Genomic DNA, 13,922 nt, shown 5'->3' on the forward strand with positions numbered 1-13,922 from the left:
AAAATAACACGTGTCAACTTCAGTTTTTATATTTAAACACTTTCACCTGAAAAACATTCAGGACGTAAAATCAAACGTCTCTGAAGCTTTATTTAACAAGATGTGTGTCACTCAGATGTTGATGTTTCTGGTTGTTTTATGTGTTTTTATTATGATGAGAAGAAAAAAAAACCTGTGATCGTGTTCATGAACTCATCTGATGGTTTCCATGGTGACATAATAAACAGATGGATGTAAAAACAGGTTGTTTATCAGGATGTTTTATTACAGAAACAGAATATTAACAGCTGATTAGAATACAAAACAAACAAACAAGTCTGTATTATTATGTATATATTCATTAAACTGTCTCATTGTGCTGAAGTGGTGTTTTTCTACTGTTAACTTCATGTTATTTATTGTTTGAAGTGTTTTTTACCGTTCTGACAACAGATGTGACATGTTTAACCAGAGTTTGATCACTTTTACTTAGAAAATACTCAGGATGGAATGAAAGAGGTGGAAACCTTTTAGAAACAGGTGAGAATCATCAAAGATTGTATAGTCTGAGGGTCTCAGCAGGAAGTAGACGGAGCCGGAATGATCTCCTCTGTCAGTAGAAACACCTGGTTTCACCTTTTGGAAACAGGTGAGCATCATCAAAGATTGTCTAGAGTCTAGATGATCTTTGATGATGCTCACCTGTTTCTAAAAGGTTTCCATCTTTTCCCAGAGATGATAAAGAGCTCTGTGAGGAGCTGTTGTCTGTAACACCACTGAGACACATCGAGAGGAGAGGACATATATGCAGCAATAAAGGAGATGTTGAGACAGAGAGGTGTCGATCTGAACCAGGTGGTCTCATCACCACAGATGGAGCCCCTGCCATGGTGGGAAGAGAGAAGACGACCCTGATCTCAGAGCTCACCACCGTCTCATCCATCACACTGTTCTGTGCGCTGAAGTCATGAACAAGAGCAGCTCAAGAGTCAGACAGCAACACAGATTTCACTGTTTCTGCAAGATGAGCACAACATGGAGACGGTTGCTGTGTCGGCTGACATCACATCACACCTTCATGAGCTCAAGTTAAAGCTGCAGGACCGGAAACATTCAGTGGTTCATTGGATGACAGCTGCTGGATGTTTCCACAGGAAGCTGCACGTTTTCACAGCAGATGTTGAAGGAGAGTGAACACACTTCCCAAAGCTGCAGAACACACTCAGTCTGAGAGAGATGTTCCTCCCCGTGTTGACTTCATACACAAGCTGAGTGGAAACTTCAGTAAAAGCTTTGACAGCTTCAGCCTCGGGCAGCAGCTCCTCCTGCTGACCCACAATCCTCTCCTCATCACAGAACTTTTCACAGGAGGTGACACAGACGTTGAGGTGGGCTCATGTGGGATCTCTGCAGCTGGAGCTCATTGATCTGTGAGGAAGTGATGCATGAAGAGCATTTAGAGGCCACTGACCTGCTGCTTTCTGGCTGCTGCACACTGTTTTCATGGTCTAACCAAAGCAGCACTGCACACCTGGACCACGTTTGGACCCACTGACGGCTGTGAGTCGGCTTTTTCCACCGTCAACAATATGAAGAACAAGTCTGGTTCCAGGCTCACAGGTGAACACCTACAGATCTGCATGAGATCGGCAGCGACTCCATTCAGCCAAGATTGAAATCAGTGGCAGGACCATCACATGCCCATTCCTCTCAGGAAGACAAGTCAAAGAAAAGAAGCAGATATTCAAAGAGAAAAGGCTGTTTGCACTTTTTATTGACTGTTTTCTGAATATGTTGACGTGTTTTCACTTGAAATGTCTAATTGAAGTGTAAAAAAGGTTATTCTGAGCTCTGTTTTCACTTTTTATTGCTTTTATACTGAGGCCTCTGTTTTCTTTAACTTGAAATAAAGGCCTTAAATTCATTCGCCTGGAACGACTTCTATTTCTGGTAAAATATCTGGTTGATGACTGTACAAGTGTTGAACACTGAATGTGGGGAAGACTGTAAGACACAAGCTGGACTTTGTGAGGTTCAGACCTTTTACTGGGAGGAAATTTTAGTAACTTTAAAATCTTTGATTGATTGATTGAATCAATGAATTGAGGCATTGGAACTGGATTTGTTCAAAGAGAATCAGACTCCCCCACAGAAATGGTACATTCCGGGGGCGGGGCCACTGCAGTGCACCTGATCAGCCACCTGTAGCCTATAAAGCTGAGCTGCTGCCACACAGACAGTCTTTTGTTCCTCAGTGTGGCATTCGTAGTGATGTGTCTTCTGTGTCGAGTAGTCCAGGAAGATATTTGTGAAGCGCGTATCGAGGTTTGTTCGAAGCCTCACGAGCCGGCCGTACCACGTGACTGATTCAGGAACTGTTTCGTGGTTTTGGCGTTCAATTCGAAATTTAAGGGGCAACGAAATGCAATGGAGGTCCCCCGTTACCTCACATTTTGTGTACTTTCTGTTTTTTCTTTGCGATCTATTCGAGTGTCATTTGACTTTACGATGGAACCTGCGAGAAAGAAAAGATTTTCCCTGTCTGGGAACAATTTGAGCTGATCTCCCATAATAATGTATACACAGTAATGACTAAATGTGGCAACACAGCATATCCCTTGTTCTGATTTCTTTCTTCTCATGTCTGGTATTTTAAAAGGTGAAGTGTCTGTGTTCCAAAGAACTTGGATACAACAACACCTCCTCTATGCTGAGGCATTATGGGGTCTTACATGGGAACAAGGAGACCAACCAAGGTGGACCAAGCTCAGGTAAGACATTTTAGGATGCAATGATAAGACAGCATACAAACATACAACTACAACATTAATCTATATTTTAAATGTGACTAATGGCAACTGTAATTGAATACTGCATTTTTTGTCATCAGGAGTGAAGACTGATATGGATGAGGCATGGTCACCATGGTTACTGAGGATTCCCAGCCCTTCACTAATGTGGAGGACAAATGGTTCAGAAATCTTTGAACTGCTTGCCTCAGAAACTTCACATTTTTAAGTTTCCATCAGTATGAAAGTAATCTGGTGACAGTAGCGTGTATATCCACAGGCACACTGCAAACAGGAAGTTCTGATAACTAATTCAGCAAAGTTTAATTGAGCTCCTGAGATGTTCTGTGGACTACGACACTTCACCTGACTCTCCATCAGCACAGAGTTGAAAAGACGAGGACTGAATTCCTATTTAGTTGAATTTACCCTTTAATATCTGACAGCAGCTCTGGGTAGATACAGATGAGGATCATTTTAAACTCAGAAAAATAAGAACATGAACAAAAAGGAGAAAAATTAAAGCTTTCAACCCCCCTGATGATAATTCATGGAGCACTTTCCGAATCAAATCACACATAAAAAGAAAATATAAACGAGTAAAGTGACAGAAAACAGTGAAACAGGTCAAAGACATTTATTAAAGTGTGTTTTTGTGGGGGGCGCTAGTGAGCAGCGCATGGAGAAGACGTGCTTTCAGGGGCTCTTCCCTGCCAATATGTAAAATTATTATTCTGACAGTCTCGTACATAATTCTATCAGCCTCGGGAACAACTGTACACAGTAGTGGCCTAACCAGTTAAGTTTATGCAACGACATGCCGAGGAAGTCGTCAAAAAACGCCGAGCGGCCTCCACCATCCTCTGCTTCGTCTAGCGCTAATGCTAACAATGCTAGCGCTAATGCTAACAATGCTAGCGCTAGCCAGCCAGTTCATGACTCCAGCGACAGCGACACGGAGCTGTTGCCGTCAATATGGGAGAAAGTTTCCGACAAGATCCTGGGACACATGAACGGCAGGTTTGATAAACTAGAGCAAACACTTCAAGTAGTGCAGAGCTCTCAAAGGGAACTATTGGAGAAGGTTGAAACAGTGGAAGAACGAGTGCTGGACCATGAGAGCCGCATAACCTGCTTGGAGAAGGCAGTCTCTGGCCTGAAGGATGAAAACAACGTGCTCAGGCTAAAGGTGGAGGACCTCGAAGGCCGGTCGCGTCGCAACAATATCAAGATTATCGGCATTCCTGAACAGGAAGAGGGCGGTAAACCAACCGAATTCATCGAGGCATTAATCCCGAAGCTTTTTGGCAAAGACAGTTTTCAGTCACCGGTGGTTATCGACCGGGCGCACCGGACCCTGCGGCCGCCGCCCACAGCTGGAGCTAAGCCTCGCGCCATCATCGCCAGGGTCCACTTCTATCGGGAGAAGGAGCTCATACTTCGCCTCCGGAGGGAACGACAACTAGAGTACAAAGGCAACAAGGTGCTAATGTTCCCGGATTACACGCCTGAGGTGATGCGGCAGCGGCGTGAGTACACCGAGGCCCAGCGGATGCTACGGGAGCTAAAGGTGGAGCACAGCCTACTTTTCCCAGCGAGGCTCCGGATAAAGCACAAGGAGCGGTTCAAGGTCTTCAGAACACCGAGTGAGGCAATGACTTTTATCAACACTGACTTAGGCTGCGTTCACACTGCAGTTACAAGTGACCTGAATCCGATTTTTTCGCTCATATGTGACCCATATCTGATTTGCTTTTGACAGTGTGAACAGCACAAGTCACATTGAATCTGATATATTCTAATCAGATTCAGGCCACATTTAAATGTGGTACTGAATCGGATACGTATCGGATTTTTTTGAATGCGACCGCAATCTGAACAGCCAGGTCGCATTTAATGCGACTTTGACGTCATTCTGACCCGCGCTGCACTGTTTTGTAAATGAATGACAAATAAAGTTGATTACTTCCTACATCAGAGACTGCCGTCCGCACACCGGCCGCACTCACACAACTCATTGCTTTTTATTGCTAATAGGCCTATGTCACTATCTTCATTTATTATGAAGTATATTTTCGCTTGCAGCAAACACATTTAATCGTTTGTCTGATCTTTTTACACGCACTATCTGTGGTGCTGGAATCCCCACTTCCAGCCGCACTCTCACAACTCTGAAATAAACTGTGGCCCATGGGTGCGATCTGCCGGGGAATATACCTATGTATTTTTGATTCAATAAACATGAAATTGATTGTGTATCCATCTCTTAAAGCCATAGACGGATGATCATGACCACGGGCCTACACACGCAAACTGTGCGCACGCAAAGGCGCCGAAAGGCAAGGGCGCAAAGGCTGTTACATAATTACATTGAATGTAATAATGTCCGCAAACGTAATAAACCTCAAACACCTAATAATACTGACCGTGCGTGCAAAATCCAACTGCTGACCCTCCGCTCCGCTGTCACACAACGGATCCCCGTCCGCGCTCCCTCTCTCTTGCCCGAAAAATAATTTCCATGAAGAAAACATCGCCTGACATTTAAATTTAAATACCCCTTGACAGTACAAATCTCAAGAAATCTGGATGTTTTGCTCATTTGTAAACACAGCACTTAGAATCTAAAGGTTTATTAATTCAATTCATTTCAAATTCGCTTTATTGGCATGAATGCCACAACAACAATATTGCTCCAAGCACCAAGAACCACGAAAAGTATACCTAGCACAGCAAATAATAATAATAACAATAATAATAACAATAACAATAATAATAATAATAATAAAAATAATAATAATAATGGTAACTTTGAACATTATCACAATTAAGTTATCAATCTGCGATATAAACAAAATGCAAACATTACAGACTTCTAACCATTTTTCTAAAAGTGTCTGTTTTTTAATTGAGAATAGTTTTTATATAAATTACACAAAAGGAAAAGAAAATGTGATTTGTTTTACCTATTTCAGCCATAAGCGGTCATATTGACCGCACATAATTTCGCGGGATATCATTCATTGTCTCTCTTGTCTCTAACTTTGTTAGCGGTCTCCAGCTGTGCGACTGTAACACAACTTTATATGAGGAAGGACTAACACTAATACCCTTATTGATTGTTATTTCTTACACTTACAGAACTGTTTACGACTCGAAACAATGTTATTATATATGACGTTTCTGACCAAATTTCGCGGCTTCAAATGCATCAAATTCCCACATCCAGTTACGCAGGCAGCTGTCCAGGGTGCTGAACCAGGTGACAGACAAAGGCTGCACTCTGCATTCTGATGTTTGCTGGGCAGATCTGTCCCCCTTGCTTTCTCATCCACTCTGTTGTGGGAGATCTCCCACAGAGCAAAAGTAATACACATTTTTTCTCTCCCCGCTCGGCTCGAGCGCGGCTGAACTCTGGCTTGAGCCCACTTCACCCAGGCGCGAGCCTGCAGCCCCGCTCCTGCTGACAACAGACCGGGGGAGAAAACAGACATTCCTTTGCTCAGAACCCATATCAGGCTGTGTCTGAATATGTCCGAAGATCGGTATAACGCATTGGAGCAATTTTCATACAATTTCGGATATTTAGCATGATAAAGTAATTTCAATTCAACATAGCCATTTGTCCAGCTGAAGCATAATGAGCGTTATGTCATTAATATGAAGTAGGCTTGTTTTGCGGTTAATCAGCCACATGATCAGTTCGAACCCACAAAGGAAAAAAGGATAAATGCGCAGCCTCCGTTTCCTTTCTGAATGAGTCCGTTTGGAGTGTGGCGGGGTCTTTGAAAAAAGGGAAACACCGCCATTACGATGAATTTAAGTCTATGTTCGGAACAGCGGGGTTTCGGAAAGGCGGGGTGTAACCCTTACCGGTTGCCGTTGCCATGTTCGCTTCCATAAACAGCTGTTCTAGTAAAGTAAAGGCCACTGAAGCAGATTTCTGTAACTTTTTAGCTAATTTAAATGTTCCCCAATTACATAGTGCGGCGAGAGATGACTTAGATGCCCCATTTTCTGAAACTGACCTCTTGAATGCTATTCGAGCCTTCCCCTCTGGAAAAACATCCGGCCCAGATGGCTTTGGCTGTGAATTTTATAAACCATTTCGTGACAAAATAGTTCCACTCATGCAGAGAATGGTGAAAGATTCTATGAGAAATAAGACGCTCCCCAGTTCATTATATGAGGCAAATATCTCCTTGCTTTTGAAAGGGGGAAGGGAAGCGGTGGATCCTGCAAGTTACAGACCGGTTGCTCTCTTAAATTGTGATCTGAAAATAATAACTAAAGTTTTGGCTACAAAATTAGGTAGGCATATTTCCACAATTATACACCCTAATCAGACTGGATTTGTCCCAGGTCGGTTTTCTTTTAGTAACGTCCGTCTGCTTTTGAATACAATATATTCAGTACATGGGGAAAATACACAGGCTGCTATTTTATCTCTTGATGCCCAGAAGGCATTCGATCAGATCGAATGGCCTTACATGCTGAAGACTCTAAAGCAATTTGGATTTGGGGAAAGTTTTATTGAATGGGTGAAAATGATTTATCTTAAACCAGTATCCTCTATTCTCACTAATTCAGATAGGTCCCAACCCTTTGAGTTACAGCGGGGTGTAAGGCAGGGCGACCCTCTTTCTCCTCTTCTCTTTGATATTACCTTGGAACCACTTGCAATAGGTATAAGGGGTCACCCAGATATTCATGGTGTAAAGTTTGGTAATGTCGAAAGCCTTGTTAATCTGTATGCTGATGATTTATTGATCTGTTTATCAGACCCAGTGGTCTCAGTTCCCAACCTCCTGAATTATATAGAATCATTTGGTAAATTGTCTGGGTACACAATTAACTGGGACAAATGTGAGTTCATGCCATTGACTAACATGTGCCCTATTTTGGTGAAATCTTTGCCATTTAAATTGGTTTCTACCCATATTAATTACCTTGGCCTTAAGATTTCCAGAAACCCCAAACTCTTACTGAAATTGAATTTTTTGGATATGGTGGATAAACTAAAAGCTAATATTAAGAACTGGAAACTGCTCCCTCTCTCAATGATTGGCCGTATAAATGCCATTAAAATGGTTGCACTTCCAAGGTTCTTGTATCTTTTTCAAAACCTCCCTATTTATTTGCCATTACATTTTTTTAAACAACTAGATTCAGTTGTCCTGTCATTTGTTTGGGCAGATAAACCCCCTCGCATTTCTAAAGCCCATCTGCAGAAGAACGTAAAAAGCGGGGGTCTTGGTCTCCCGATTTTTAGGCATTATTACTGGGCTGCAAATGCAAGGGCTCTCATTTTCTGGCAGGGGGGTTCTCCTCATGATGACTGTTCCTCTCCGCTCTGGTTAAAAATTGAATCCATGTCTGTATCACAAACTTCGCTCCCAGCGTTGCTCTTTGCAATTGCACAGCCATCCCACAAGTTATTTGGTAACAATTTTGTTCTTAGCAATTCTTTGAAGATATTGAGTCAAATAAGAAAAGCCCTTGGATTACCAAATGTTTCATTAAATGCACCAATAGCGGGTAATCATTTGTTTAAACCAGGCTTGACGGATGGGGTGTTTCTGGACTGGAGAAAGAGAGGCCTACGTTGCATTTCTGATTTTTACATAGATAACAATTTTGCTTCTTTCCCTCTGCTCCAGGCTAGATATCACCTCCCTCAGTCACATTTTTATCGATATTTACAGGTCAGACATTTTGTAAGAGAACATGTTTCGGATTTCCCATTAAGACCACATAATTATAATTTTTATGATACATTTCTCTTACAACCAAACTCCAGGCATTTGATTTCCCGCTTTGTTACTGCTTTTGAGATGCCAGTGAGTACCAGTCATCTCAGGGATATATGGTCAAAAGAACTGGGAGTTCCACTGTCAGAGGAACTATGGGAGGAGGGCCTGTCCAGTATACAGAAGTGTTCTATAAACTCAAGATATCGCCTAATTCAATTTAAAGTCGTATATAGACTGCATTACTCCAAAACTAAACTTAATAGAATATTTGAATCAGTGTCTCCCATGTGTGATAGATGTAACAGAGCCGAAGGTTCACTCTCACATTTATTTTGGTATTGCCCAGTGCTGGACAGCTTTTGGAGCGACATATTCAATTGGTTCTCTACGCAATATAAAATAATTATTCAACCAGACTGTAACCTTGCTATTTTTGGTTCCTCTGAAAGGACATCGACCCTCCCTTCCCACTGTAAGCAGGCTCTCAAAACAGGCATGGTAGCAGCCAAAACATTAATTTTACTTAACTGGAAATCTCCATCATCCCCTTGCTTTAAGAGGTGGCTTAACGAAATGGTTTTTGTTTCAAGGATGGAACAGATTCGCCTTAGTAGAGGGAATGCACCTAAGCATTATGAGAAAACATGGAAACCATTTTTGGCCTTACTTGATGAGACCTAAATGACCAATAATATGAATCAGGCTGCTATGTGGTATTTGTAATTCATTCAGTTTCCTGTATTGTTTCTGTACTGACCAAGGCTTTGATTTTCCTCTCAGGGTAACAATGTCAGGTGTTGTATGTCCATTTTGTATGTAGGTTTTTGGTTTTTTTGGTTTTTTGTTTCCTTTCTCTGTCCTTTGTTTTTTGTAAAGAATTAAAAAAGTATAAATAAAATATTCAAAAAAAAAGTATGTTTTTGTGTCTTGTGGTGCTTCTCCTCTGCTCTGCTGCCCTTTAGCTCCCTCTTGTGGTGAATCTCGTGTCCTGCGCTCTCAGTCTGACAGCTCTGACTCTTCATCCAGCCCTGAACTGATCTTATAACAAAGCTGCTTTTATATTCAACATGACTAAGAAGTAGCTCATATTACAGTAGTTACTGTTTAATGTAGGCTGGTGCAAACTGACACGTTTTACAAGGAAATAAACATCCTAATGTTTTGCATTTTAAAGCCGAATTTACAAGAAGTCACCAGTGATTAAGGATTTGTCAAAATTATATTCAAGGATATTCATTGAAATGTGCCGTATTTAATAATGAATGGTGTCCACATCAGCTGTGAAAACATTCTGACCAACACATTCTACTCTTAATTGGAACTTCAATACCCAGAAATCCTCTGTGGTGACGTCACTAACAGTTTGACCATGTCAACCCCCAGACTCCCTTATGAAATCTCTCCATTTAGTGAGTTTTTGAGTTAGGAGACACTTTCTAACCTCCTGAAACGCTGTTTGTGACTGATTCTTCATTATTTGGGCCTTCTTGTAAATTCGGCATGTGTTAGCTCGTTGTGGGTCGTGCTGCAGCCCCCTCAGTCTAACAGGAAGACTCCCAGTCAGTCACACGCCTCTCTGGCTGTTTCCTCCTCACAGTTTACTTTCACTTTCTCTGACAGGTGTGTTGCAGATAGTTTTCTCCGTCTGATCCTCCAGCTGAAGGTAATGTAATGAATCTGACATGTTCGACTCGCTAACACAAGCTCTACTTTTCATTGTTACACCGGAAACAGCACAAAAAGTGAAGCTCGGTTGTTTATTTCTCGACGAACTCGTTTAAGTTTAAACTCGGGACGACGGAGGAGAAACAACAGCCGATAAGAATATCCGCCATTTTGTGCCGATACCTGCTTCGTTACTGAAACACAGCCAACACAGACTGACGACAGTTTAACTACCTTGGTTAAACATCTTTGAGTATTTAGAGTTTCACTGTAGAAGCTTAACTTCTTCTCATTATTCATATTATTACTCCGCGGTGTGTTACGTCATGTGACCTCAGACCTCAGCTACGTCACACAGGTGAAGCACACTCGCAACCATAAAGTAAACACGTGTTATGTTCGTGACATAGGTCTATATTATATATTATGGTATATTGTTGAGCTTGTAACACATTTAGTCACACATGAGGTTAAACTCAGATCGCTGCTCTTTGTATCAGAGTAAGATGACGAGCAGAATCTGTAAAAGATTCACTACATAAAAAACATGTTGGAAAACTCTTTTCTTACAAGCATTAATATTTTATTGATCACATATATGTATATATATAATATATTTTCACATAAACAAGAAATAATTTTTAGGCTCGACGTCGAGACATTTTTCTCCCTGAACTCAAAATGAATGCAGTTAATTTATCACATGCAGGTAAAATCATGTTAGATGTAATAACAGAAGCACACTAGCAAAGTATTGGTTGTCTATTAACAATAATAATAATAATAATAATAATAATAATAATAATAATGATAATAATAAAACATCAGTGTCTTTATTTTTCTTGATGTTTTTCTGACATTAGATACATTCAAGTGAAATATTTATGAACAAACTCAGATAGTTAATATGTTAATAAATAGAAACTATTAGAGTTTTAAATGATAGTTATCAGCAGAGGGGGATTGAAACTTAGTACATTTACTCAAATACTGTATTTAGGCTCTAATATTTCTTTTTATGCAACTTTATATTTCTACTCCACGACATTTTAAAGGCAAATATTTGTCTGACAGACTTTAATTCATAGTTAGTTTTCAGTTTCTCCCTCCTGTCCTGCCAAGTGAAGACTCTGTGTCGTTTGGTCTTTAAGATGTCAAAAGTTGTGGAGAACACTTGACAGTTTCTTAGAGCCAAACGTTGTTTAGAATAATAATTTAATTGGTGTGTGTGTTGCTGTGTAATCTTTGCTTCACACCTCTTGAATTTAGTCCATTAAACCACTGATAACCACTGACCAATCAGGAGCTGCGCTGTGTAATTCTGCAGCTCATCTTAGTTTTTAACATTTTCATTTTATTTGTTGAATGTTTCAAACATTTTGTCCTTTCTCTCTTTTTCAAAGGTCACTTTATACTTCTTCTTGTGAAATAATTGTTTTATGTTCAAATTTTCATGGTTGAAATGAATAATAGTCAATTAATGTTCAGTTGATGTGCAGATGAATGATTTGTGTTTCCTCTCCAGATGAAAGTGTGTGTGAGATGAGCAGCATGAATCAGTGTGAGGACAGAGAGGAGGGAGGCCCTCCCTCTAAAACCACTGGACCTGGACCTGGACCTGGAACTGAACCTGGACCTGAGCCCAGCTGTGTTTCCTTCAAGAGTGACCGGTCAAATCCTCGTCTCATTGATTTTAAAGATCAACCAGCTCCTGCTCTAAAGAGGTGAGCTGTTAATAACATTAATATGTGACTGATTCATGTTTTAACTGTGGAGAAAGATGTTTTTTGAAACCTGATGTTTATTTTCAGCTTCGTTCTTCTTCACTTAAATTTATCTTCTCACTTTAGAAAGCTGCCCAATAGAACCAGTCTTCAACTCTTCATTTCACTTTATTGAATTAGTTTGGTCCAATATTCTCTGAAGGTTTATTCCTGATGTTTTCCACTATTTTATGGACAGAAGCCTCTGTGTCTGAAGACTAGAAAGTGAATTAACATCTCTGGTGGTCTTCTTCTCTTTTCAACAGGGGACCAGCCTCTACTGGACCTGGACCTGGACCTGGACCTGGACCTGGACCTGGACCTGAGCCCAGCTGTGTTTCCTTCAAGAGTGACCAGTCAAAGGAGATTATTATTGGATTCAAACAAGAACATTCCTCAGACAGACAGTAAGTTGTTGTCATGTTGCTCTCTGTTGATGTTTGTCCTCATTAAATCCAGTCTGACCAGTTGTCCTGATTGTCTTCATGTTCTCAGAGTGATGATGGAGGTCAGAGCAGGATTAGTATTAAAGGACAGGTTCACATTTCTTCATGTCCGTCCCTAAACAACTCTGACAGGACAGTGTTCCTCCTGTGGACAAACAGCAGTGACTCACCTCCTGCTGAAATCTGAGTCCTGCTGCTGAGGAGAGGAAGGGCTGTGTGTTATATCTGACGTTACAAGGGCCCGACCCATCCGGACTTCATGGGCCCGGGACCGAAACCAATATGAAGAGTAAAAAACTCTGATAACTGATATATCGGCCGATTAGATATAAAGTATATAAAAACAAATAACCTATTTTCTGATCTCTTAGATATAGTTCGGACACTTGAGAAAAAGTTATGAATGAAGGCAGAACATTTTACTGTTTTACAATATTTATCAGATAACCAAAATAATAAACTGTTACGAATGTCTAAAGTTACGTGGAGCATTTTTAAACTCAGACATAAGTACTACAAGTCATGTCTACATTAATATAGCTTATTTTTACAAACTATGAATTCATTATTATCTTTATAATAAGGTCATTGTGTCGTTAATCTCCATAAAGCAACACACAAAATAGTCAAAATCAAGTTTGTACGACAGTCAGATTCAAATTTATTGCAGAAACAATTTAAACGAAAACAAAAAGACATAATGAATCATATTTTCATTCTCCAATGTTGGACTCTAGATTGAATACAAGTTTATTGAGACTCTTCACCAATTTGCACTGGGCAGTTAGCATCCAGCTAGCTTGTGTTAGCTGTGTGTTGCTGTCCTCAGTAATCGGACTGACTCTTGATTCACAGTGGGATCAGCAGTACGACCAACACTTTGATGTCAGAGGAAACCATCTGATTCAATGATGTCATCAACACTTTAACTCAAAGGACCTTCAGCTTGTGTCTCTGAGTGGACAGACACAATGTGACTTATTCTTCATGATTCCTCCACAGAGTCGACCAGGAGAGCTCAGAGGTTCCCAGAGGTCCGTCTGTCCAGCAGCATCAGACACACCTGGACTCCATATTTATGGTCTGTACATGAACAACAACTACTTTTACATCCAGTCTGGTCACAATAATCTCCATGCTGCACTTTACAGACCAGTGGTGAATCTGTCCAACATGGATTTGATGTTAAATGTTGTCATTCACATAATATTCTGTTTCAGCTGCTGGAGGAGAACATTGTGACTTTTGTGAAGAACGAGCTGAGGAAGATCCAGAAGGTTCTGAGGTCAAATTACCCAGAATGCTTAGAGAGTCAGAGGGAGGATGAGGAGGTGTTGGACGGTGAGGATGAAGAGCAGAGGAGGAGCAGCAGAGAGGCATTTCTGAAGATCACACTTCACTTCCTGAGGAGAATGAAGCAGGAGGAACTGGCTGACTGTCTGCAGAGCAGTAAGAGGATTTCTCTAAAGATTTAACATGATGGATCAATGAGACAATTTTTCTCAACAGATGGAGGACAAACATGGA

At 40.8% G+C, this 13,922-nt stretch overlaps 1 protein-coding gene across 1 annotated transcript in view; it reads left to right on the top strand.

Moving 5' to 3' along the window:
• Window positions 1-3,585: 3,585 nt before the first annotated feature.
• The window catches only part of LOC115576509 (NACHT, LRR and PYD domains-containing protein 12-like), a gene marked incomplete at its 3' end in the record, with an annotated part of 70,151 nt that continues 59,814 nt past the window's right edge, over window positions 3,586-13,922 (top strand). The window contains exons 1-2 of the mRNA XM_030409047.1: window positions 3,586-4,419; window positions 13,625-13,844. Of these exons, the coding sequence (XP_030264907.1) occupies window positions 3,586-4,419; window positions 13,625-13,844 (1,054 nt within the window). The remainder of the gene's footprint in view (window positions 4,420-13,624; window positions 13,845-13,922) is intronic.

Source organism: Sparus aurata, chromosome 24 (genome assembly GCF_900880675.1).
Source record: "Sparus aurata chromosome 24, fSpaAur1.1, whole genome shotgun sequence".
NCBI lineage: Eukaryota > Metazoa > Chordata > Actinopteri > Spariformes > Sparidae > Sparus > Sparus aurata.